At 39.5% G+C, this 25302-nt stretch overlaps 1 protein-coding gene and 1 pseudogene across 2 annotated transcripts in view; one reads left to right on the top strand and one right to left on the bottom strand.

Annotated features, from left to right (window-relative positions):
* The window catches only part of LOC308611609 (ferritin light chain-like), a 40277-nt pseudogene extending 30699 nt beyond the window's left edge, over positions 1-9578 (top strand). Inside the window, exon 2 of the transcript in view lies at positions 8895-9578. The product of the transcript in view is annotated as a ferritin light chain-like (transcript). The remainder of the gene's footprint in view (positions 1-8894) is intronic.
* An 11125-nt stretch (positions 9579-20703) lies between these two features.
* LOC308611607 (UDP-N-acetylglucosamine--peptide N-acetylglucosaminyltransferase 110 kDa subunit-like) lies at positions 20704-24186 on the bottom strand. The gene has a single exon (XM_081260327.1). The coding sequence runs from the start codon at positions 24066-24068 to the stop codon at positions 20928-20930; it is 3141 nt and encodes a 1046-aa protein (XP_081116453.1). The 5' UTR covers positions 24069-24186; the 3' UTR covers positions 20704-20927.
* Between the last annotated feature and the right edge of the window lie 1116 nt (positions 24187-25302).

Below are 25302 nucleotides of genomic sequence, written 5' to 3'. Positions count from 1 at the left end.
TAAGATTAGAAGCAAAAGAGGGTGGTGGATGAAACACTGCCCAAGGATATAAGTTCATGCAAGGAAGCAGGAGAGAGAATGGGTATCCGAAGATGTGCGCTCTAAGCCAACACTAATTCCAAAGCATCAGGTTATAATTCAGGGAGCACAACTGCTGGGGTTTTTTTTCCCCTCTTTTTTTCCCCCAAAGAGGGACAAATCAAGCATACTGACAAAGGAAGAGCATTAGTCACCACAGATAAATTCCTTTTTAGAGGTGATCTCACAAATAATTTGGCTCAGTGTAGACTATGATTTGGTTCCAAAAACCATAAGCTAGAGCATTTCATTCCAGGTCCCTCCTCAAATATCCATGATAGGTAGAAATTTGGCATCGGTAGTTCTTGAAATCTCCCCAGGTGATTATAATATGCAACCAGGGCTGAGAATCTGGAGATGTAGAGAGAATTTAAATTGAACTTTAGTTAAACAGTACAACAAGCTCTGACTCTACTGGCTGGAGCTAGAAAAGGGATATGCATTTACTGGGATGAGAAGATAAAGAAAACCAGGGAGTAAATCAAATGCTTTACACCTGTGCTTAGCTAATTGTTACTCAGATAATTCAGACAATCTTACAGCACCTGAACCCTGAAATTCCTTAGTTCTGTTTAAAAAAAAAGTAACTCTTCAAGTAACCGAACTCTGAGAATCATGTAAATCATAAAGAAAAAGAAGAAATCTCATTTTTTGAATTAGTTGATTTCATATATACTGTTTCACTTTCATGATATTAACTAGTTAGCTTTCTTTCCATTTTATGTTTGAGGAAAGTAAGGCTTTAAAAATCTTAGTAATTTTCTCAAGGTCACTTGTTAAGGGTGTGGTAGGCAGCATAATGGCTCCTAAAAATGCCCTCACCCTAATCCCTAGAACCTATTAATATGTTACCTTACATGGTGAAGAGGACTTTGCAGATATGACTGAAGTTACAGACCTTGAGATAGAAAGATTATCCTGGATTACCTCATGGAACAAATCTAATTGCATGAGTCCTTAAAAGTAGAAAACCATTCCCAACTGTAGAAAGAGAAAGAGAGAGATGTCCTAATAGAAGCAGAATCAGAGAGATTCAACATTTTGGGTTTTGTAGGTGGAGAAAGGGGACTCTGAGTCAAGGACTACAAGTGACCGCTGGAAGCGGATAAAGTCCAGGGAACAGAAACACCCCTAAGAGCCTCCAGAAAAGAATGTAGCTCTGCCAACACTTTTTTTTCTTTTTTAACCATCTATATTGGAGTATAACTGATTTACAATGGTGTGTTAGTTTCTGCTTCATAACAAAGTGAATCAGCTATACGTATACATATATCCCCATATCTCCTCCCTCTTGCATCTCCCTACCACCCTCCATTCCCGATCGCACCCTTGTAGGTGGACACAAAGCACAGAGCTGATCTCCCTGTGCTTTGCGGCTGCTTCCCACTAGCTATCTATTTTACATTTGGTAGTGTATATAAGTCCATGCCACTCTCTCACTTCATCCCAGATTACCCTTCCCCCTTCCTGTATCCACAAGTCCACTCTCTACGGCTGCGTCTTTATTCCTGCCCTGCCCCCTAGGTTCTTCATAACCATTTTTTCTTTTTTTTAGATTCCATATATATGTGTTAGCATACGGTATTTGTTTTTCTCTTTCTGACTTACTTCACTCTGTAGGACAGTCTCTAGGTCAATCCACCTCACTACAAATAACTCAATTTCATTTCTTTTTATGGCTAAGTAATATTCCATTGTATATATGTGCCACATCTTTATCCATTCATCTGTCGATCCTGCCAACACTTTTACTTTACTCAATTGAGACCAATGTCAGACTTGTAAGGTAATCAATTTACATTGTTTTGAGTCACTATATTTGTGGTAATTTGTATGAAAGCAATAAAAAACTATTACAGGGGTCCTACAGGAGCCAGGCTATATATTTATACTTAAGTATTTCTGAAATGAATTTAACCTTGTGATTGACAGCAGCAGCAGCTTCCAAGGGATCCCACCACACACCTGAGGCAAAAGCAGCCTAATACAAAGCAGTGACAGCAGCAGGTCACTGCCCCACACTTGGGGTAGAGGGGGACTTGATCTACTGTAGCAGCAGCATAGCCTGAATGGGAACCCATCCTCCTGTGGCACTAGTCCCATCAACATTAGTCTAATCTGCTAGCACCTGCTGCGCCAACAGGCCCAACATATACAAACCCTCCAACTCAGCAGCATTAAGTGAGCCAGACTCAGTGTTTCCTGAAACTCATATCCAATGGCACTGGAAAGCCCAGATATCACCTAATGTTATGAAAACATAAAAAAAAAACAATAACAGAAGACTGGGAACTTCAGAAAGAAAAGGGGAACAATGGAATGGGTGAAAACAAATGGGGTAAATATAAGAGACTATCATTAGCCTCATGAGTTTCTTAAATACTATCTGATGGTCAAAGCAAATATTATGACACCATCTGATGTGGTTCTCAATGTAGAGAAAGGAAATACTACAGAAAATCATACTTTAAAACTGGGGAATATTAAGAGACTAAATGGAAGTAAAATTTTGAAACTTCACTTGAAGTAATAAAACACTGATTCCAGTAGGCTATGGTAAGTTACATATGTATACTGTGATGCCAAAAGTAACCACTAAGAAAACTATACAAACAGTATACACAAATGATTATAAATAAATTAAATTAAAATGGACTTATTAAAAAATGTTTAAGTAACCCACCAGGCAAAATAAGAGAAACACAGGATTGAGAAACTAAGGTAAAAGACAAAACAAAAAATAAAATGGTAGACCTAATCTTTAACATAGCAATAATTACATTAACTGTAAATGATCTAAATAACCAAGTCAAAGACAGAGATTGGAAGAGTAGATTAAAAATTCACAAGCATGATCCAACTATATACTGTCTATAAGAAGTTTACTTTAAACATCATGATATAGGGAGTTCAAAGTAAAAGGAAGATAATGATATATCATGTGAACGTTAATCAGAAAAAGTAGGAATGGCTATATTAATATCAGATAAAGTAGACTTCAGAGCAAAGGAAATTATTAGGGGCAAACAGGGTCATTACATAAAGATAACAGGAATAATCCACCTAGATGACCCAATGATACAAAATGTGTGTGCACCAAACAACAGAACTTCAAAATACATGAAGCAAACACTGAAAAAAGTAGTAAAAGGAGAAAATTTTAAATCCACAATTATTATTTGAGACTTCAGCACAGCAATTTATAGAACTACCAGAGAGAAAAATCAGCAAGAATATGGAAGAAATGAAAACATCATCAATCAATAGGATATAACTGACATTTAAAGAACACACTCAGTAACAGCAGAATACATATTCAAGTGTCCATGGAATATTCACTCATATACTATATACTGGGCAATAAAAAGAACCTTAGCAGATTTAAATTGTAATGTGCCTAAGTGTTGGATGCTAAGACTCAGAGGTTTTCTTATTTCTTTCATTTATATATTCATAAAAAAGTTAGCAGATTTAAAAGAATTAAAATCATAGAGTATGTTCTCTAGCCATAATGGAATCAGACTAGAAATCAATAACAGAAAGACAACAGGAAAATCTTCAATCACGTGAAAACTAAACATCACAATTCCAAATAACTCATGGGTAAAAAAGACAGCATCAAGGAAATATTTTTTAATGCATAGAATAAAAGGAAATGGAGATATAACAGATCAAAGTTTGCAGAATGAAGTGAAAGCAATGCTGAAAGAGAAGTCTATAGCACTAAATTGGGAAAGAAAGTGTTTCAAAGCAATAATCTAATTTTCTATATTACAACAGTAAAAAAGGAAGAGGAAAAAACACTAAACAAGCAGAAAGAAGGAAATAATAAAGATGAAATAGAAATCCATGAAACTGAAAACAGGAAAATAGGGGGGAAAATCAATGAAACAAAAGGCTGGTTCTTGGAAATAAACAATCTAATCAATAAAGATCTAGCAAGACTGATAAAGATAAAAAGATGGATGGCACAAATCACAGATATCAGAAATGCAACCAGGGATACCATGGCATATCCTGCAGGTTAATGAGGAACAAGTTGTTATGAGCAAGTCTACACTATAAATTGAAAAATGTAGGTGAAATGGGCCAATGCTTCTACACTCAAAACTACCAAAACTCAGCCAAGATGAAATAGATAATCTCAGTTTTCCTGTAACCATTAGAAACACTGGTTTTTCATTTAAAAACTCCAAAAAGGAATATTCAGGCTTAGATGTTTCACTTTTACCCAAGACATAAAGAATTAACACCAATTTTACATGATTTGATAAGAAATAGAAGTAGAAGGAACAGTTCCTAATTAAATTTATGAAGCCAGTATTACCTTGATACCAAAACCGGACAGGGATACGATAGAAAGAAGAAAACTACAGACCAATATTTTTTATGAAATTGGCTGTAAAAATCCTCTGCCAAATATTAGCAAATTAAATCCAGAAATATATAAAAAGAATAATATACCATGACCAAGTGGCATTTATTCTAGTTATGCAAAGTTGGTTAAATATTTGAAAATCAAACAATGTTATCCACCATATCCAATAGATTAAAGGGAAAAGTCATGTGATCCTATCCAATAAGGCAGAGAAAGCACTTGACAAAATCCAATCCCATTCATGATTGTAAAAAAAGAAGAAAAAAGAACTCCAAGCAAACTAGGAATAGAAAAGGAACATACTGAAACTCATAAAGATGATCTACAAACAACCTATACCGAGATTATATTTAACCGTGAAAGACTGAATGCTTTCTCTGTAAGATCAGAAACAAGGCACAGATATCTGCTCTCACCACTTTTATTAAATGTATTACTGGAGGTTCTAGTAAGAAAATAAAGCAAAAATAAATAAATACATACATTTAAAAGTTAAATTTTTTAAAAGTTCATTTAAAAGATAAAAGGACTATTCCTACTATGTTGAATAGGAAGGAATATATCCTACTGAATGTTGAAGAGTAATATATCCTATTATATTGCCTAAGGAAAAGTAAAACTGTCTGTGTCTGAAGAGGACATGATAATCTAAATGGAGAAAATACCAAGGAATCCACAAAAAGCTTGAGAAATAATATTAGTTTGTAAATGTTTTAGAGTACAAGATCAACACAATTTTATCACATTATATATTAATAACAAATGTGTAGAAGCTTAAATTAAAATATGTGATGCCATTTACAACTGACCTAAATAAATACTTAAATACAAGCCCAATAGGACATTTATAGGACCTCTATACTGAAAATTACAAAATGCTGATGAAGAAAAATTTTAAAGTCCCAAACAAATAGGGAGACATACCTTGTTCATGGATTAGGAAACACAACATAATAAAGATGTCAATTCTCCCCAAGTTAAGAGGCTTAACACAATTACTCTTAAAATGCCCTCAAGGTTTTTGCGGATATAGACAAGCTTTTTCTAAGATTTGTATGGTAAGAAGAGGCTGAAGAATAGCTAAAACAATTTGTAAAGGAAGATTAAAATGGGAGGAATTAATCCACCCAATTTCAAGACTTTGCAGTAATTTTGGAGGGTAGATACATAGATCAATGGAATGGAATAGAGAACCCAGAAATAGACTGACATAAATACATTTAACCTGTTTTTGACAGCAGTGCAAAAGCTATCAAGGAAGAATAGACATTTCAAAAAATGGTACTGAAACAGTTGGACATCCCTTGACAAAAACAAACAAAAAATGAACCTTAACCTAAACCTCCACACCTTACACAAAAATTAAATCAAAGTGGATCATAATCTTAAATGTAAAAGCAGGACATTTTTAGAAAAAAAAATAGAAAATCTTTGGCATCTAGAACTAGGTGAATAATTCTTAGACTTGACACCGAAAGTATGATCAATAAAAGCAAAAACTGATAAATTGTATCTCATCAAAATGAGTTAAAAATGCTTCATAGAAGATCCTTTTAAGTGGATGAAAACTCAGATTACACAGTGGGAAAACATATTTGAAAATCCCATATGAGACAGATGACTTGTATCTATAATATACAAAGAACTCTCCAAACAACTTAAAAAAATCCAACTAGAAAATAGGCAGAGGACAGGAACAGACATTTCATGGAAGAGAATATACACATGGCAAAGAAGCACATGAAAAGATGCTCAACATCATTAGCATTAGGGAAATGCAAATTAAGACCATAATGAGATATCAGAGAATAACTAAAATTATAGTGACAACATCAAATGCTGGCGAGTACGTAGAAAAGTTATATCACGTCACTGGTGGGAAAATAAAATGGTTTAGCCACTCTGAGAAACAGCTTGACAGTCTCTTTTAATCCTAAAAGTAGATTCACCCTACAACGCAGTACTTGTACTCTTGAGCATTTATCCAAAAGAAACAAAAACTTAATTAAGTTCCCACAGAAACTTACACATAAATGTTCATAGCAGTTTTATTTATCATAGCCAATAACTGGCAACTACCCAAATGTCTTTCAATGGATGAATGTTGAAACAAATTGTGATAAAATCTTATGATAGAATACTACGGAGCAACGAAAAGGAACAAATTATTAATATATGCAAAAATTAAAATGAACTTCAAGGGAATGATGCTGAAGAAAAAATGTTTAAAAGCCAATCTCCGAAGATTAAGTAATTCATGATTATGTTTACGTATTATTCTTAAAATAACAAAACTGTGGAGATAGAGAACAGATTAGAAGTTGCCAAGGGTTAGAGATGGGGGTAGAAGGTACAGTGGGGAAACTTTGTGAGGTTTTTGTGGTCCCAGTACAAATAATACAGCACTCTTGGTTTTAATCCCTAAAGATTTTTAAAAACAATTCCTAATAAGAGTTGTCCAGATATTTAGCAATGGCAGCAGATTACAGGTATAGCTCCCCAACATGACAACTTCAAAAGAGATTGTACTAATTCAATGCATATGTTAATTTTAAAAAGGCCAGTCACAGTACTTAAATGGTATATATCTTAACGATATTATTCTAAGTATCTAGCTGTACCAGATGGACTAGCAGGATTTTCTGTACATTCAATCTTATTTAAGACAGTAAATCTTATAATAAGAGAGTTAAAAAAAGAAAAAGAAAAACAAACAAACCTCAACTACAGTTGGATATTCTCATAGGAAGATGAGGTGAAAATATGTAGCAGTGGTTCAAAAGCTTAAGCAGTGGCACCTAAATTTGGCTGCATATTAGAATCATCTGAAGCACTTTTTAAAAACCCTCACACTGACTGTTGGTCATCCTAGACCAATAAAATAACTTTAAATCTCCTCAGACGATGCCAGTGTCTAGCCAGAACTGAGAACCAGCAGACTAAGCAGAAGGGGATGTTTCTACAAAGATTTCTTAACAATAAGTCCTTTCACCCAATCAGATTTACCTTCCCACAAAGGGGTAAAGAAGGCTAGATGCTGACCATACTTGCTTAGCTTTAATTAGCACTTGTGACTCGCCCAAATCCTAGATCATGTTTCCCCTAAATTTCATGTTATTCCCTAAGTTTTTCAAATCCAGGGCTAAGGGGTTTGCCAGGATGAGGTTTTAAGTGTTCACACAGGGGAAGTCCCTGGCAAACCAGGACAGCGGTCACTACATTGAATTGTAAAGCATCCTAAATAACCCTGCCACTGCTCCCAGATACTAGTCTGTGCCAACCAGTGGAGAAAAGGCATTCTCCATTACTACCACGGCAAATGCTGCTGTACTTGCCTTGGCTACTCCCTATCTTTTCCAGGCATCACTCCCCTTCACCTGCTGGTGGACACTTTGGCCAGCTGACAATGCAGATATTTTCAAACTTTAAGGTGAATAAAAATCATATGGAGGGCCTGTTATAACAGAGATCACTGAGCCCCACTAGAGTTGCTGATTCCATAGGGCTGGGATAGGGCCCTAAAACTTGAATATCTGACACATTATCAGGGGACGCTGGTAAAGCTGGTCAAGTTGTTACCGAATGCAGGTTCATGTGTCTGAAGCACAGTGAGGCCAAACAAACCTAAAGGTTGGAGTCTGGAGAAGAGAAAGGTTTATTGCAGGACCGAGCAAGGAGAGGGGTGGTCCGTGTTCCAAAACCCCTGAAATCTCCAAAGGATTTCAGCAAAGTATTTTTAAAGGCCAGGTGAGGGAGGGACATCCCAGGGCATGTGATCAGCTCGTGCACAATCCTCTGATTGGCTGATGTTGAGGCCACAAGGCAGGTAACATTATCCATCCTTAGGTGCCAGGAGGTCTGAGGGCTACGTGCTCATGATCATCAAGGAGTTCATTTCTTCCATTGGGTGGTGGTTTTTAGCATCTGAAAACTCAAGAAATATGCCTGAGATACTATTATCTGAGTACTTCAGAGAGAAACTACAATAGAGGATATGGCGGATGGGTCTGTCCTAGGAAGGCCCCATAGGGTACTGCTTGGTTACAAGGTGACCATACTTTGAGAACCACTGCTCTAGTGGCTTGGAATGTTAAGAAAGCAATGGAAGAATCCCTTCCCAGATCTAGATTCTAGTATCACCAGCTATTTTGGTGGGAGGAAGGGTAAGTTTTGTCCTTGCTTGGACTTCTTGTTCATTTATATCAAAGCCTATTTGAGGCAGTGCGTTCGGCAGTCCTGCAGATCTGTCTTTTGCTTCAACAGTGTTTGGAATGAACAGACCCAGGGACGCTCCTTGCTCCAGCCCCCGACCACCTTCCAACCTTTCTTCCTTTCGCAACCTTTGGAATCAGACACTCAGCTATCCTCAGCCTCCAGGACAGGCCAACACCAGTTTTTGAGCTTAGCTCCTTATCACTGATCAACCACGAGTTCACAGGTTCGTCAGAATTATTCCACCGAGGTGGAGGCCGCCGTCCACCGCCTGTTCAACATGCATCTGTGGACACTTACCTCTCTCTGAGCATCTATTTCGACAGCAACAATGGGACTCTGGACAGTATGGGCCACATTTTTCGCCAACTGGCTGAGGAGAAGTGTGAGGGTGCCCAGCGCCTCTTGAAAATGCAAAACCAGTGCTGCGGCCGCGCCCTCTTCCAGGATGCGCAGAAGCCTTCTCAGGATGAGTGGGGTAAAACCCAGGATGCTGTGGAAGCCGCCATTCTTAGGGAGAAGAATCTGAACCAGGCACTAACGGATCTGCGCGCCCTGGGTCCTGCCCGTGCAGACTCCCAGTTCTGTGATTTCCTGGAGAGCCGCTTCCTGGAAGAGCAGGTAAAACTCATCCAGAAGATGGGAGACCACCTGACCAACCTCCGCAGGCTGGCTGGTCCGCAGGCTGTGCTGGGCGAGTATCTCTTTGAAAGGCTCACCCTCGAGCCAAACAGGAGTCTCTGAAGTCCAGCCGCGTCTGAGGAGACCCTCTGGCGTCAGAGCTTCTGCCTGAAGCCCCGCTCTGCAGCCACTAGGCAGCTTTGTAACCGCCCTGGAGCCCTCTCCCAAGCCTTGGACCAAATGGAAACAATAATGCTTTTTGCAGAAGGAAAAAAAAAAGCCTATTTGAAATACAAACAGAATAAAGTGAAAAAAAGAAATATATACATATATTCACGTTCTTTTAACATATGAATTGCCCCACTTTATCTGTGTGAAATAAGTTTGTTCCCATTATTGGGCTGGTTCTCAAGCTTTGCTGCTCGTTTGAATTACCTAAAGAGCTTTGAAGAAAAACATTGGTGTCTGGGTCCCAGCCCCAGAGATTTTGATTCAGTAGGTCTAGGGAGGAGCCTGGGCACGGGAAGGTCTCAGAGTTCCCCAGGTGATTCTAATGTGCAGCAACTTTGTGAACCACCTCTTGGCTTCAATGCAGCTAGTCATCAGATATTAAATCTAAGACACATGGACTACTAGTGCGTGAGCTCTGTCGCTAGGTGTATTCCATTTTCTTTCTCCTGGAAGATTCGTGCCAGGGAAAATGATTGATAGTTGTGTTACTTCTCTGAAATGGATGGAAATTTCCAATTAGCGTGAACAGGGGAGGGTGAATGGGTGAATGCAATAAGGTGTATCATTTACGTATTGCCCTATGTGTATGGCTAGAAGCTTTTGCAACTGAGGTCTGCCCTACTTTTCATGCTAATGGTAATGCTTGTCCTCCTAATGCAGCCGTAAACTTTATAAGCCCATAGGTAGACAGCATCACAAAATATTTACCCCTCCCCACTGGCCCACTCTCAAGCTTCACTCCCCTTCCCCAATACACAAATGTACATCAATGCGCTTGAGACCAATATCAACATACTGACCTTCAATTCTTCTACTCTGCAGCTTCCCTCTTATCAGGAGATGTCAGCATTTAGTGCAAGGACAAATGCTTGCCTCTTGAGGAGTAATGTAGACAAAGCCTCCAAGAGACAAATAGCCCTCAGGGAGGGGGAAAAAGTCTTTCAAAAAGGTTGATGCCCAGAGGAGGCATTTTCAGTCATCTCAGCTTAGAGGTCAAATATCCAAAATTAAAAACGTTAAAAAAAGAAGAAGAAAGCAAGGAAGAAAAGAAGGAAACAATTTTCTTATCTCATAGTAATAAGGCAGTTTTCCTTAAAAAAAAAGACTTAAATTCTCTTTCCTAATCAAAATGTGCTTTTCCATCTTTAGACTATTCCTCTTATATCCTGTATTATTCATGATGTTTAATTCTTGAAATAGCACATGGCTGAAAACAGAAGCTAACCTCTTGTTCACTATGAATTGAATCTTCTTTTCCTAGGACCCGTCTACAATGTACAATTTGGGGTTGGCCAACATAATTATTTTCTCTGAAATACGTTACAGCATTTTGCCTTTTCAATATATAGTTATACAATACATTGATAACACAACATATTTAATATAGTCAATATAGTAAATACAGCTATAACACACATGATATGATGCCACTTTGGTGATTTTCTTCATCCATGTAATTCTGAAATTTGACAGTATAGTTTTCATATTCTAATGAGCTGAGTATTACCTTTGCAAGGATAGAAAAATAAAATAAATTCATAATATTCTTGTGTGGTTTGCCCCTGGGGTGGATTACCATAATGGGGGGATATTTGAGCCTTTCCCCAAGTCATTAAAAATCCTCCAGCGAGCAGCCCCTTGTCCTCTCCAGGGAGTGGGGGGAAAGGATCTTTAATCATAATAATCCTGGGGGGAGAAATCTCGGAAATAAGACATCTGCTTCTGTGCCTTGTTGTTTTGCAGAATAGCAATGATTGCCTTAGCAGCTTCTATTGCCATATGTATACAATAAGTAAATGAACAGAAAATTGAATGAACGCATAAAAGAAGGATAAACCCACCCAGCTTAACAAACCCACTCTCTCACCTGCTGTGCCCCGAAACATGAAAGAAAGAATCATGGGATCATAAGGATTAATAAAATAACAGTCTCTGTTAACAATATTGACAGGAGGTATAAGGATAATTTGTCTGATGTGGGACCAACAGCTTAACTAACTGCTTAATTCTTTTTTTTTAAGGGCAATTCATTCATTTATTGTTTAAAGATTGTAAGACATCTGAATTTTTGTAGCACAATTTAAATGTTTTACTTTTTTGATAAAGCAGAGTATAATAGCAAAAACAATTAGTTTCCAGTAATATCTATATCTCTATTCAGAATTAAGTCTTCCACAGACATGTAACCTGGAAACAAAAGCCTGTTACAATAAGCAAAGCTTCAACGGAGTGGCTACTTTTCGGGCCAGGGAAAGGTTCATCCCTATAGGAGGATGATGTGCTATGTAAAATGGCTGCAAGGTCACAGCCTTGAGGGCGTTGGAAGTCTACTATCCTATTCCACATTACGTAGTTCAGGGAACTTCAAATGTCTGTTCATCTGCAACCAAGCTGGCAACCTTTAACTGCTATTTCAAGCAGGTAAGAAATAAATGAAAAGAAATCCCTACATTGATGTTCCTTGATTTACACTGTTAAATGGTTCATTAACATGTAATTCTGGCTAAGAATTACATTTGAGACTCCTTGCTCAGATTTTGGTTAACAGTACAAATCTTTCAGAAATTCATGTTTTTATTAATCAATAATTTGTCAGCTAGGATACGTTCAGGCATCAGCTGCAACATCAAAATAGGTGCACTGCCTCAGCGCTTTGGAAAGACATAATCTAAAACACTAATAGCAGACAAAATATCTGTTACTAGACAGCATATGTGCAGTACAGCAAGACAAAAACATATTCATATGTGCCACGGACCAGCCTCAGAAAGAGGATTTCACCGCCCAGGGTCAGAAGGGACGGGGTAAGGAACTGAAGTAGCACCGACGAATGGGGTCAGAAGGACCAAGACAACTGACGGTTGCAAGGCAAGTTTTATTATGCTACAGTTGCAGATTATATAGACTAGAAAAGGGAAGGTTGCCAGACGGTGGTTTACATTATCTAATGACTGTCTCGGCTCAAGGTTAACTTCCCTGGCAGAAAACCCATAAACCCAGAATCATCCAAAATAACCTGCACGTGCAGGGTGGAGACAGATTGGCTTGTCTCATTTTACATACTTTCTGATTTCTGGGCCCTGGTGATTTATCTCCCGTGGAATGGAACAAGGAGGGGAACAAGTAGGGACAGTCCCTTCGAGCAGCGGCGGCATGCCTGGCATGTCTGTAGCCTGCTCTCAAGGCTGATTGCTTCCCACAGGTCCCCCTTCTTTATTTTTTAATTTTTGCTGCAAAATAATTCCATGAAGCTTAGTGCCGAGAGTAGTATACTGTAGCATGAGGATACGAAACAGACATGAGAAGATTATTATCAATAATAGGCAAATTATGGCCAGGGTAATAACTCCTGACAACCCTCTAGTAATCCACGACTAAGGGTTTAACCACTTTAAATGATCCAGTAAAGTTTGAATTACATCTTCTGGTGAAATATCATCAAGATGTGCATGTTGTATATCCTGAATTTCAGCATTTAATTTCTTAAGATCAAGACTAATATTATTATCTGACCAAACACTCAGCAGATGCATTTTTACTTTTTCCCATTCCCAAATACAGTCATTGTACTTGTAAGGAATAACACAAATCCACGTATACTTTGCATGACAAGCTAAACGCATCCTCAATTTTAATGCTGCCATCTGATCTCCAATCCTCAAAATTGCGTTTTTAAATTCATCTAACTTGTTATTAATCTGTAAATCTATGTGACTTTGTAAAGATTAAGCAAGACTGGTATTTTGAGATAATTGATTAGCAAAGTGAGCATGATTAATACTCTGTGAAAGAGCAAGACGGGCAGTAGCCGCGGTAGCAGACAGAGCAGCCAAGGCAAGTAAACTTACTATTAGCCACCCAATAAAGCGTCTCCTTCTCTGCAAGGCTTTAGAGAGTTCCACCCATGCCTGTACTCCAGTATCTTCATACCAAGGTTCTCTCAGATGTACAGGCACCATAACATATATGGGTTGCCTTAGTATAAGCACAGATTGTGTTCCTGCAGAAGGGAACATACAACTGCTAAAAATACAATTAACACAGCTAATATTATATCCTCCTTTGGAAGAATTACCAATGTTAATAGAACCAATCAAAAGTGTATATGGAGGAGCAACACAAGTTATAACAGGTGTATTGGAATAAGTTAGAGCTAGTTTCCATATATCCCAGTTCTTTTGAAATGTGATAAACCTATCTATGATGGGAATAGAAGAGAGAAGAATTGACCCCTTGGTATGATCTGTAGTACACCATATTTGGTTATTATTCCAAGATGCATTGCAACATTCAAAATTGGATCCAGCAAAGTTAATGGTCATAAAAGGAGGAAATTGAGGTTTTGATTTTCTGTTAAGAATAGTAACCTTATGTCCAACTATAAGTATCCCTTGTCCTCCAAGTAAATGCTTCATACAGAAATAATTTCCTGAATCTTCACCTGGAACCTTGGCTATAGTAATAGCGGAATCCCAAAGTGGCGAGGCATATGAGATTCGACCTCTAATATTAATAGCTTGCCCATTTTTATACCAAATGATGGTATCCTTAAGATCCTCTCGTCGGCTGGTAGCCGGGCCTGTAAGAGTAATGTTGGTTCCTGTAAAATGAAGGTTCACAAAAGCAAAACAGTGTAATAAATGAGTGATAACATGTTTAGTAGCTTCTCGGGTCTGTGCTGTAGCACAGAGGAAACCAGAATAAGTATCAATAGTGACATGAACAAATTGTAATTTCCCAAAAGACGGGATATGAGTAACATCCATTTGCCATAAATAACTAGGTAATAATCCACGAGGATTAACACCATAATGTGGAACAGGAAGGTGAGGTAAGCACTGTGGGCATTGCTTAACAATTTGTCGGGTGGCTTCACGAGTAAGGGAAAATTCTTTGCGTAACGTAGCCGCCGACTGATGGTGTAAAGCATGCGACTGCTGTGCTGCTTGTGAAGCAGTTTGATCATAACTTACCATAATATGAGGGTGTCCAGGACATGGACCATGAGTATCAACAGTATGAAGATAATGAATGCAATACCTTAGCCATTCTTGACAGCATGACGAACGGAAAGGAGGAGGACGGTAATTTGGGATATGTCCTGCTTTAGGGAAAAGAGATTGAGGAGGAAGAGTAACTTTAACTTTATTTTTGGGAGGAAAACGCACAGGATAAAGATCACGTTTAGATCGAGTTAAAACATCTGCAGTCACATTAAGTTTAGACAATGGACCAGGCAAGTTAGAATGAGCACGGATATGCAGAGCTGCAACACGGCCATCGTGGGAACGAATAAGCTGTTGAAGCAAACGAAAAGAGGATGATAATTCAGGGTCATTAGTATGTCCTCTGGTCGCAGTCTCCAGAAGAAATAATAAGCTGATAAGATATTTACTATCAGAAAACAAATTAAAAGATATAGAAGGCAAATGTTTAAAAGCCATCATGACAGCATACAGTTCAACACGTTGAGCTGAAGTCAAGGAAGTTTGTTTAATGAGTTTTGTTCCGTCGTCAGTGATTACAGTAGCCCCTCCTGAAGAAGAACCGTCTGTAAAAACCAAAGGTACATGAGGAATAGGCTGTTGCCTAATTATAGAAGGAAAGATATAACAGTTAACTTTGTCGAATTGGATCAATTTATCAGCAGGGTAATGGCATTCCAAGGCACCTGAAAATCCTGCAAGAGCAAGACCCCATTCATTACTATGTTGAAAAAGCCAATTTTGTTGACTAACTGAATAAGGGATAATAATTTGAGAAGGTTCTATACCCAGAAGTTGTAAGCATCTAGTTCTACCTTGCATTATTAGCTTACTACTAAGTTCAAAATAAGGGTTAATAACCTTAGAGGATGTAGTTTTCATATGAATCCATTCAATAATGCCAACAGTTTGCCATAAGATGGCAGTAGGCACATGAGGTGTTGGACAAGCAATTAAAGAAATTGGCAGGTGAGTATGCATTCGAGTTAACTGTGCAGAGCTGATAGCTCTATTAACTACTTGTAAAGCTTGAAGTGCTTCTGGAGTCATAGAGCGTGAAGTAGAAGGAGCTGAGTCACCTTTAAGAATATCAAACAAAGGCTCTAATTGAGCAGTAGTAAGTTTTAAGGAAGGCCTTGGCCAATTAATGTCTCCAAGTAATTTTTGAAAATCCTTTAATGTTTTTAAATTATCAACTCGAATTTGCAGTTTCTGAGGCCTAATGGTAGTGTTATCAATATATTTTCCCAAATAGAAAAATGGAGATTGTCTTTGAATTTTTTCTGAGGCAATGACCAAGCCAAATGATTGTAAGGATTGTTGTAAAAATTGAAAAGCAGTCTCTAATAAAGAAATATTATCAGTGGCTAAAAGTATATCATCCATATAATGTATGAGATATAACGTTGGAAACCTTTTTCTCACAGGAGTTAAGGCCTGAGCCACATAGTTTTGGCATAATGTAGGACTATTTGCCATGCCCTGAGGCAATACTTTCCATTGAAAGCTCCTCATGGGCTCCTTAAAATTTAAGGAAGGCAAGCTAAAAGCAAAATGTTTTCTATCTTCAGGAAACAAAGGAATAGTGAAAAAAACAATCTTTTAAATCTATAACTAAAAGATGATAATCGTGTGGTATGGCTGTTGGAGAGGGTAGGCCTGCTTGAAGAGCTCCCATTATTAGCATAGTTTTATTAACAGCTCTTAGATCCTGTAATAACCTATATTTTCCAGATTTTTTCTTGGTAATAAAAATAGGAGTATTCCAAGGACTATTGGAAATTTCTAAATGCCCTAATTGTTTCAGTACTAATTGTTCTGCAGCTTCTAATTTCTCCTTTGTGAGGGGCCATTGGTCCACCCATACAGGGTCATCACTCAGCCAAGTAATTGGATCGGCAGTGAGTGGAGGAGAATCCAAGGCCCCTAAGAAAAACACAAACCTTGTCTATCATATTTTATTTTCACATCAATAGGATAGACAGGTCCTTGTTGATTTGTTCCCAGCCCTTTTGTGGGAAGAAATCCTTGATCCAACATCATATTAGAGACTTGAGAATTTGGACTATAAAGTAATACTCCCATTTCTTTTAATATATCTCGGCCCCAGAGGTTTAAAGGCAGCCTAGGCAAAACATAAGGCTGGAAGTATCCTGAATGGCCCTCACTATCTTGCCATAATAACTGACTACTTTGCATAGGAGAAGAACTCTGTCCTATTCCTTGAAGTTCTGTAATAGTAGGACTAACGGGCCAATGTTTATGCCAGTGAATCTGTGTCATAACAGAGACATCAGCTCCAGTGTCTAACAAACCTGAAAAAACCTTTCCATTAATGGTTCATTTCCTTTCTGGATGTTCTTTCCCTATCTTCTGAATCCAGTAGGCAGCATTAGATGATCCAAAAGCCTTTGTGTCTCTCTTTTGATGTTGTAAAATTTGTCCATGAGGTACAAAGGGCAAAAGTAGCAATTGTGCAATTTTATCCCCAGGAGAAATCATTATTATATTTTTAATAGTTTGTGCCATGATTTTTATTTCTCCTTCGTAGTCACAATCTATGACTCCTGGCATAATAGTTAAACCCTTCATGGTGACACTACTTCTTCCCAATAGTAGTCCCATCAAACCCTTGGGTAAAGGTCCATAGATGCCCGTAGAGAAGGCCTGAGGACCCATTTCAGGAGTTAATACATATCGGGCGGAGGTACTGTGGTCCAGTCCTGCGCTTCCTGCTGTTTCTCTGGAGAGCAAAGATATTGTATGTTTTTGTTTTTGGTTAATGTCTGATTGATAGTTTGAGGAGGATACACAGACATTGCCCCTATTATCTGTTGGGGCCGGGGAAGGCCCCGGGAGGAGTTTCCCGACAGTGGTGTTCCATCCTTGTGGGCCACTGAGCGACCAACAATCGCGTGCCCAACGTTTTCCCCTATTGCATTTAGGGCATAAACCAGGGATTTTCTGACCATCTGGAGGGTTTTGAGTAGGGAAGGAAGGACCAGGGTTACAGTGAAAAGATCTACATTCTCCAGCAAAATGACCTGCCTTTCCGCATTTAAAACTAGTCTTTGTTCTCTTTGGATTGTTTTTAAACCCCACTTTAGTTAATGCTGAAGCCATAGCAGCACCCTGTATATAAGCAGGCCCAATGTCTGCACAAAGGCGAATATAATCCTCCAATGTTCCCCGTTTTCTCCAAGGTCATATCGCAGCCTGACATGCATTATTAGCATTTTCAAAAGCAAGTTGCTTAACTACAATTGTACCAGTGAGTCCATCCACAATGAGTCTCCCCACCGGCTGTAACAATCTATCTACAAAATCAGCATATGGTTCATCAGGTCCCTGTCTAATTTTTGAAAGATCCTCAGTTTTGTGTGTAGAAGATAATTTCCTCCAGGCTTGTAATGCCAAATGATTTATTTGAGGATAAGCAACAAAGGGATAAGTTAATCGAACTTGTAAAGAAATATATGGTCCTTCCCCAATCAGCATATGATAATCAACTGGAATATCATGGGTAGCATTCTTTTCTGCTTGTTCAGCAGCCCGTTCATAAAAATCAAACTTCCATATTAAATAATCTCCACCATTTAAACAAGCTCGTGCAATAGACTGCCAATCAGCAGCGGGAAGAGCTTCTCCTGTAATAGTGTCAACCATAGCAGTAGTAAAAGGAGCAGTGGGCCCATATTGAGCACAAGCAGATTTTAAATCTTTCAAAACTTTAAAAGGAAGAGCCTGATGCTCCCTAATAGCCTGTTGAGGATTATTAGGATCAGGTCTTTCCGTGACAGGACAACAGAAAATAGGATCTTCTCCTCGTTTTATTGCTGCTTGTACAGCACGTTGCAAGGGACTGAGCAGTTTTACAGATGGAGAATTTTGAGGAAGACAGTCCTTACTAATTTGCAGCTTTTTCACTGACTTATCTATTATAGCCATTAGAAAATCATCTTCAGGATACTTCTCTCTTTTATGTTTAAAAGCCTCATCTGTTAAGTCAAAATGTTCCTCTTCATCTGAAATATTTAAATTTATTAGCTCTTTTGGTTTAGGAAGTGGCGACACAGTAGCTGATAATACAGTCGTTTCTTCTGTCAGAGGCTTATGTTTTTCTGACTTTACATTCAAATCAACACTATCATGAGAAGAACCTAAACATATTTTTATCAGATTCCACAAACTAAATGTAACAACGGCAGTATGAGTAGGCCCTCGAGACTCATAATAATTTTTTAAATCTTCTCCAACTTTCTGCCAGATTTCTATGTCACAGAGCCGCCATCAGGAAACCAGGGAGATACATCATGGATATGCTGCAAAAATTCAGTCAACTGTGAGGTAGAAACTTTATTACCCCGAGCTTTAAGCATCGAAAGTAAAACCGGAGCAAATAATTCACGCTCCTTTGAGCCCTTTTGCCCCATCTTATTTTACTTCTGACTGTTGCCTTATGCCTCTGTTAGTTTCACTTTTACTCGTGTCCACACATATTTTGCATAAGGGTTCTCTTACCTGCACTTTCTTTTTCTTTTCATTGGCTTCACGCTTCAGGTCCCTGTTCAGGCGCCACTTGCCGCGGACCAGCCTCAGAAAGAGGATTTCACCGCCCAGGGTCAGAAGGGACGGGGTAAGGAACTGAAGTAGCACCGACGAATGGGGTCAGAAGGACCAAGACAACTGACGGTTGCAAGGCAAGTTTTATTATGCTACAGTTGCAGATTATATCGACTAGAAAAGGGAAGGTTGCCAGACGGTGGTTTACATCATCTAATGACTGTCTCGGCTCAAGGATAACTTCCCTGGGAGAAAACCCATAAACCCAGAATCATCCAAAATAACCTGCACGTGCAGGGTGGAGACAGATTGGCTTGTCTCATTTTACATTCTTTATGATTTCTGGGCCCTGGTGATTTATCTCCCGTGGAATGGAACAAGGAGGGGAACAAGTAGGGACAGTCCCTTCGAGCAGCGGCGGCATGCCTGGCATGTCCGTAGCCTGCTCTCAAGGCTGACTGCTTCCCACACATATGTTGGCTTGTTTAAGCCTCAAGCCCTCGATCCTTTGATGAAATACAATAATTTCATTCCTATGGTTTTCAATACCAAAAACTCAACCTCCAGGAGGGCTAAAGTCTAATTTGTACTCCAAACCAAGTAGCAGTGCAGTTCGCTACTACTGAGGCTGAATCCATAAAGACTTCAAGACCACGACCAGAAGACAAGTTATTATATATAATACCCTAGAAGGCCTGAAACATAATTATCATATACATAGCTGGTCCTTCAGAGCTTTTCACCTATAACATGTTTTTTGATGAAAGTTATTTAATGTACTGGAGATAACTGTGACTTACTGATCAAATATTTGAATACTTATACTTACCTGGGATTTCATTTCTGCTGAAAGAAAAAGGAAAAACAGGACTCACCTAAAAAAAACAAACTTTAGAAATGAAAGTAAAAATCTTATCACACACTCTCACTTTTGGAAGCAGCATAGAGGGGCAGTCAATGGTAAAACACTGGTGAAATAGGTCAAAACTCTAGGCCAAAAATCCATTATTATTATCGTCAGTGACAGTACCACAACTGTGCCCTTCATAATTAATAAGCACTCCTAACAATCTTCATTTGGCACCAGATGATGTGTTGAAGAGAAACACTCTGGGAGGTTTTGAATCACACTTGGTATTTTGTTAGCCAAGTTACAGGAGAATTTTTAAAGTGGGGGGAAGGGAAGAAGGAAACGGACCAGAAAAAGAATTGAAGCCATCATCTACAGACCAACAAAGCACTGAGAGTTCCAAACGTTATGTCAGACACTAAAGTGACTGATAGAGGCTCAAGTGGTTTATAAAACCTATAAAAAGACTACACCAGCAAAGTCCCCATTTATCGGTAGAGTTCAGAAACTAAAACAAGGAATATTTTAGCTTAAAACCTTATCTCAAGAGAATCATATACACTTCACATGAATAAAAATACCTGAAACCAAACATTTTTAAAAGCTCCAATACCCAAAATATAAAGAAAAAAATTAATTCAGAAGACTCAATCAATCCGTGATAATCACAAAACGGCCGGGCAATCTCTATCTCCCTTCCACATTAACCATCCATCCCCTGGAAGACCAAGGGAGATCAGACCTTCCAGACTTACCTTCCAGACTCACCTTCCAGACCTTCCAGACACCTGGCTGCTGCAAAATTCGATGGAGACTCCTTGTGGAACAGCAGTTTCGCATCTCTTGGGTTTCTCCCTATCGTGATCATGCAGGAAGCAAGTCTGGCTGTGCTATTTCTTATCATTGTCTGTCACCCATCTGCACCATGATATTGAAAAAGTAGTTCCCTTTCCCCCAGAAGGTTGAGGCTCAGCTACAGGGGTAATTCTCCTGGGCACACAGTCATTATTTAGGCCGACTCAGTGACTTCAACCGGCTTAATCATGTGATCAGGTTTGTTGCCAGCTGCATAATGCTCCCACATCTGTAGGTAGAGCCGCTCTAGTTCCATTGTATATTGTTTGGTGTTGAACAGAGGGCTAGATGTTCTCTGCTTCCAGACTTTGCCACGAATTTTCTTCAGGTATTCGAGATCAGTTCCCAGTTTCACAGCTATCTCTTCATATTCTTGCCGATTTTTAGCAATCAGCTCAAGACAGCCTAAACAAGTGAGCTGGGAACCTGCAACTCGGGAAGCAAGAGTCTCTCCTGGCATAGTCACCATGGGGGTCCCTGCCCAAAGGACATCCATCCCTGTGGTGTGGCCATTACAGAGTGGAGTGTCCAAGCAGACATCAGCCAGCTGGCCTCTCCGAACATGTTCCTCTTTAGGAGCAACAGGGGAAAAAATGATACGGTTTGGGGGAAGGCCCATATTTTGTGAGTACTGTTGAATATTAGCTTCTCCTGCTGCTGGAAAACGCAACAGCCACAGTACACTATTGGGAACACGCTTCAGAATATTTGCCCACATCTGCAAAGTAGATGGGTCAATTTTGTATAACTGATTAAAGTTACAGTACACAATGGCATCTTCCGGTAACCCGTACTGAGAACGTGTGGTTACAATAATGGTACGGGGAACCTCCTCTCCAGTGGCAGCCTTATTGTTGATCAGGGTAGTTGCCAGGCCATTGCTAATACTGAATCCATTCATTGTAATCTGAATTTGTCCTCTGTTAATCATTTCAATAACTGCTTCTGCAACAGTATTCATAGGAATGACAGGCATATTAAGAGCTGTATTACTGCTGTCTGCGTTGTCTTCTCCATCAGGACATTTCATCTTGACTATTTGCACATCTGATAGACTATCAAGAAATGCTTGGAGGTCGATGCCATTCAGCACAATCCGATTGTCATAAATGTGCCCATTGGACTTAAAATCGATGACGGCTTTTTTCTTCAGGTGAGGGAACATATTAGCATGATCACCAATAAAGAACGTATGGGGCATATAAGCCAGTTTCTCAGAATACTGCTCAGCAACTTCAGCAGGTGACGTTTCCTGATCAGTGATGATATAATCCATGAAAAGCACGCCACTAGTCCCAGGGTACCCCAGCCACATTGCCTGAATAGGAGCTGGCCTGAGAGCAAAGAGTTCATTTCGAGCACCCCTGGTATAACCATTCATATTTACAAGGATGTGTATACCATCTTGATGGATGCGATCAGCTGCTTTCCCATTGCATGGAATCTGAGAAAGATCAGTGAAATGATTGGCTTCTGCCATCACCTTCGCTCGGAAGTTTGTGCCATCATGTGGGCTCAGGGCATAACAGAATATCTCAAATTTATCAGGACTGTGCATGCCTGGAATAGACTGCATAAGGTGAGAAGTAGGATGGTTCCCAAAGTCAGAACTCACGTATCCTACACGCAGTCGACCATCACTGAGCTTCAAGTCTGTTATATGTTCATACGGTGGTTTATGAAGGGCACTTATATTAGCCAAGCAGAGGTTCCCATGCCTCTCAGCAATAGCCTTCCTGAAGCCATGAGGAAGAGGATAGAGCATACTATGATGAGGCTGCACAGAAGGCAACCTATTCTTCTCCAACTGGTCAGCCACAATGCTGACCAACTTCTTCATTCGCTCATCATAGTCTGTCCAATCACAGACAACCTGCAGGCAATGAGCCAAATTACAATAAGCGTCAGGAAAATCAGGTTGAAGCTTCAGAACAGTGCGATAAGAAGCAATTGCTTCTGGAATATTCCCTGAATCCTGGTGAATGGAAGCCAGATTGCTGTGGGCATCCGCAAATGCAGGGTTGATCTGCACGGCACGAGTATAACACTCTAAGGCTCCCTGAACATCCTGCATCTCCCATAGAGTGTTTCCCATATTACAGTACGCATCAGCAAAGGTAGGACTGATTCGAATAGCCTCCTTATAATGCATCAGAGCTTCGTGCAGTTTTCCCTGCTGCTTCAATACACTTGCTAAATTTGAATGGGCATCAGCAAAGTCTGGGCAGAGCTCTAATGCTTTACGATACAAGTGAACCGCGTCTTCACTGTTTCCCTGTTCTCCTTTGATATTGGCTAGGTTATTCAGAGAGTCTGCATGGGTGGGACACAGCCGGAGAGCTGTACGATAACAATCTTCTGCTTCAGCAACACTGCCCTTCTCTTTGAGAGCGTTGGCTAAGTTGCAGTAAGCATCAGGGAAATGTGGTTGCAATTCAATAGCTCGCCTGTAGGTGTCTATTGCGAGATCCATCAGGCCTTGCTCATAGTATACACAAGCCAGGTTGCCATGTACCACTGCATGATTTGGACTCAAGCTTAGGGCACGAAGGTAAGCTGCCACAGCTCTGTCAAAAATCCGTGCCTCATTGAAGACATTTCCTAAATTGATATAAGCATCCAGAAAATTGGGGTCAAGGGTGACAGCCTTTTCAAAGTGATGAATTGCAAGCCAAATCTCCCCTTGTGCATTGAAAACACAGCCAAGATTACTCCAAGCTACTGCAAAGTTCGGTTGCATCTCAATTGCTTTCAAATAACATGCCTTGGCTTCTTCTAAGCCACCCAGGGCTTTGAGCAGGTTCCCCAGGTCACTGCGAACACAGTACAAAGAAGGATTGTACTGAAGAGCAGAGACGTAAGCTTGTACTGCTCCTTCCATGTCGCCTGCTGCTATCAAAGCGGCTGCCAGGTTAATATAACCATCGATGAAATCTGGTTTGAGACGCAATGCATGCCGGTAATGCTCAGTTGCTTCCTGCAACTGCCCTCTTTCCTTGTACACATTCCCCAAATTCGAATAGGCTTCTGCCAGAAGAGGGTTCTGTTTAATTGCCAGAGTACTAAAGTGGGCAGATCTGTCCAGCCTTCGACACTGGAAGTGTATAGATGAAAGTAATAAAAGTACACCAGTATTGCCTGGCTCTTGTCTCCAGAGCTGCATGCAGTGTCTCTCAGCTGTCTCAAAATCTCCTGCCTGATATTCTCGATGTGCCAGCTCAGCTAACCCTTGGAAGGAAAGCATACGTTTCGTTGGTTCTGTGCTGTCGGCCACGTTGCCCACGGAAGACGCCATCTGGAGCTTCTGGAGAGAGTGAAAAAAGGGAGTAATTGAGTCCCGCTGCCGCCACTACTGGCAAGAATGTTTCTAGTGGTAGCAAACACGAGCGCAGCAGCCGTACCACTGCTTTGGCACGCTTAAGCAGCGGCAACAGTTACAGGCACCGAACCTTAGGAACTATGGTTGGCCATCTACCTCTCATGCTCTTGAAATCTTAATTCTTAACCCTGCCCTCTTCCCCCATTTTTCTCCTAATCAGGGAATAAAAATTACCTATCCATTTGCCTTAGAAGAAATCAAAAGTCAGTAGGCCAAACACTTTTCAAAATATTGTTTTCTGTCCAGTTGGAAATGAAATACATGATTGACTTTTCTTCATCATTCATATAGTCAACGTGGAGAACATTAGGGCCGTGAATTTCAATACAGTAAGATGAGAAAATTTTAAATTGGCCTTCCCAAACCACTAATAAGTAACCGATGTTGTATAGAATGCTAAAATCTTAGAGACTGAGTTTGATATTTTAAAAGTTCTGCAAACATGAGCTAATTTCTCCTCATCAAATTTCTCATGCCTCAAACCTGAGTATCACTTTTTAAAAGATAAATTTATTTTTATTTATTTATTTATTTTTATCTTGGCTGCGTTGGGTCTTCAGTGCTGCGTGCAGGCTTTCTCTAGTTGCGGCGAGTGGGGGCTACTCTTTGTTGCGGTGTCCGGGCTTCTCATCACAGTAGCTTCTATTGTTGTTCCACAACTCTATGGGTTCCTTTTTAGGTCCTACGAAGAACCCTAGAAATTAGTTCATGTCATTATAGGTTTTTGCAAAATTGTCAAAAGTGAGATATTTTTATTTCCATCAGGTAAGTCCAGCGTCTATTTCTTTGTCAATTTTCCTTCTATCATATTCTGCTATGTTGGATCATATTGGATTGGTCACAGGCTTTCTTGAAATCTGGCTAAGGAGATGTTTTAAGTGAGGCTATTATGTGATTTTCAGACACCACCATATGTAACTGACTATATAATATCCCATTACAGGAATAACTTCCAGTACTCTTACTGACTACTCTACTGACTTAACTAGCACAAGACACAGAAGCGTAAGGACAAAAACCACCTTACAATATAGCCATGTCTTGCACTTCACAGCTCTCAAAGCATGTGCGTTTGAAGAAGAAAAAAAGAACTGAAAAGTATAAAACCAGAAGTTATTCTGTGGAAAATTATTTCAATCATCAGGCATGT

This window comes from Mesoplodon bidens (assembly GCF_964165515.1).
Source record: "Mesoplodon bidens genome assembly, contig: HAP1_SCAFFOLD_458, whole genome shotgun sequence".
NCBI classification, from domain to species: domain Eukaryota; kingdom Metazoa; phylum Chordata; class Mammalia; order Artiodactyla; family Ziphiidae; genus Mesoplodon; species Mesoplodon bidens.
Note: the sequence above shows the minus strand (reverse complement) of the source record. Positions and strands in the feature narration are given on the sequence as shown.

Excerpts from the sequence above, each read along its gene's own strand:
- LOC308611607 (XM_081260327.1), bottom strand. The coding sequence starts at position 24,068 with ATGGCGTCTTCCGTGGGCAACGTGGCCGACAGCACAGAACCAACGAAA.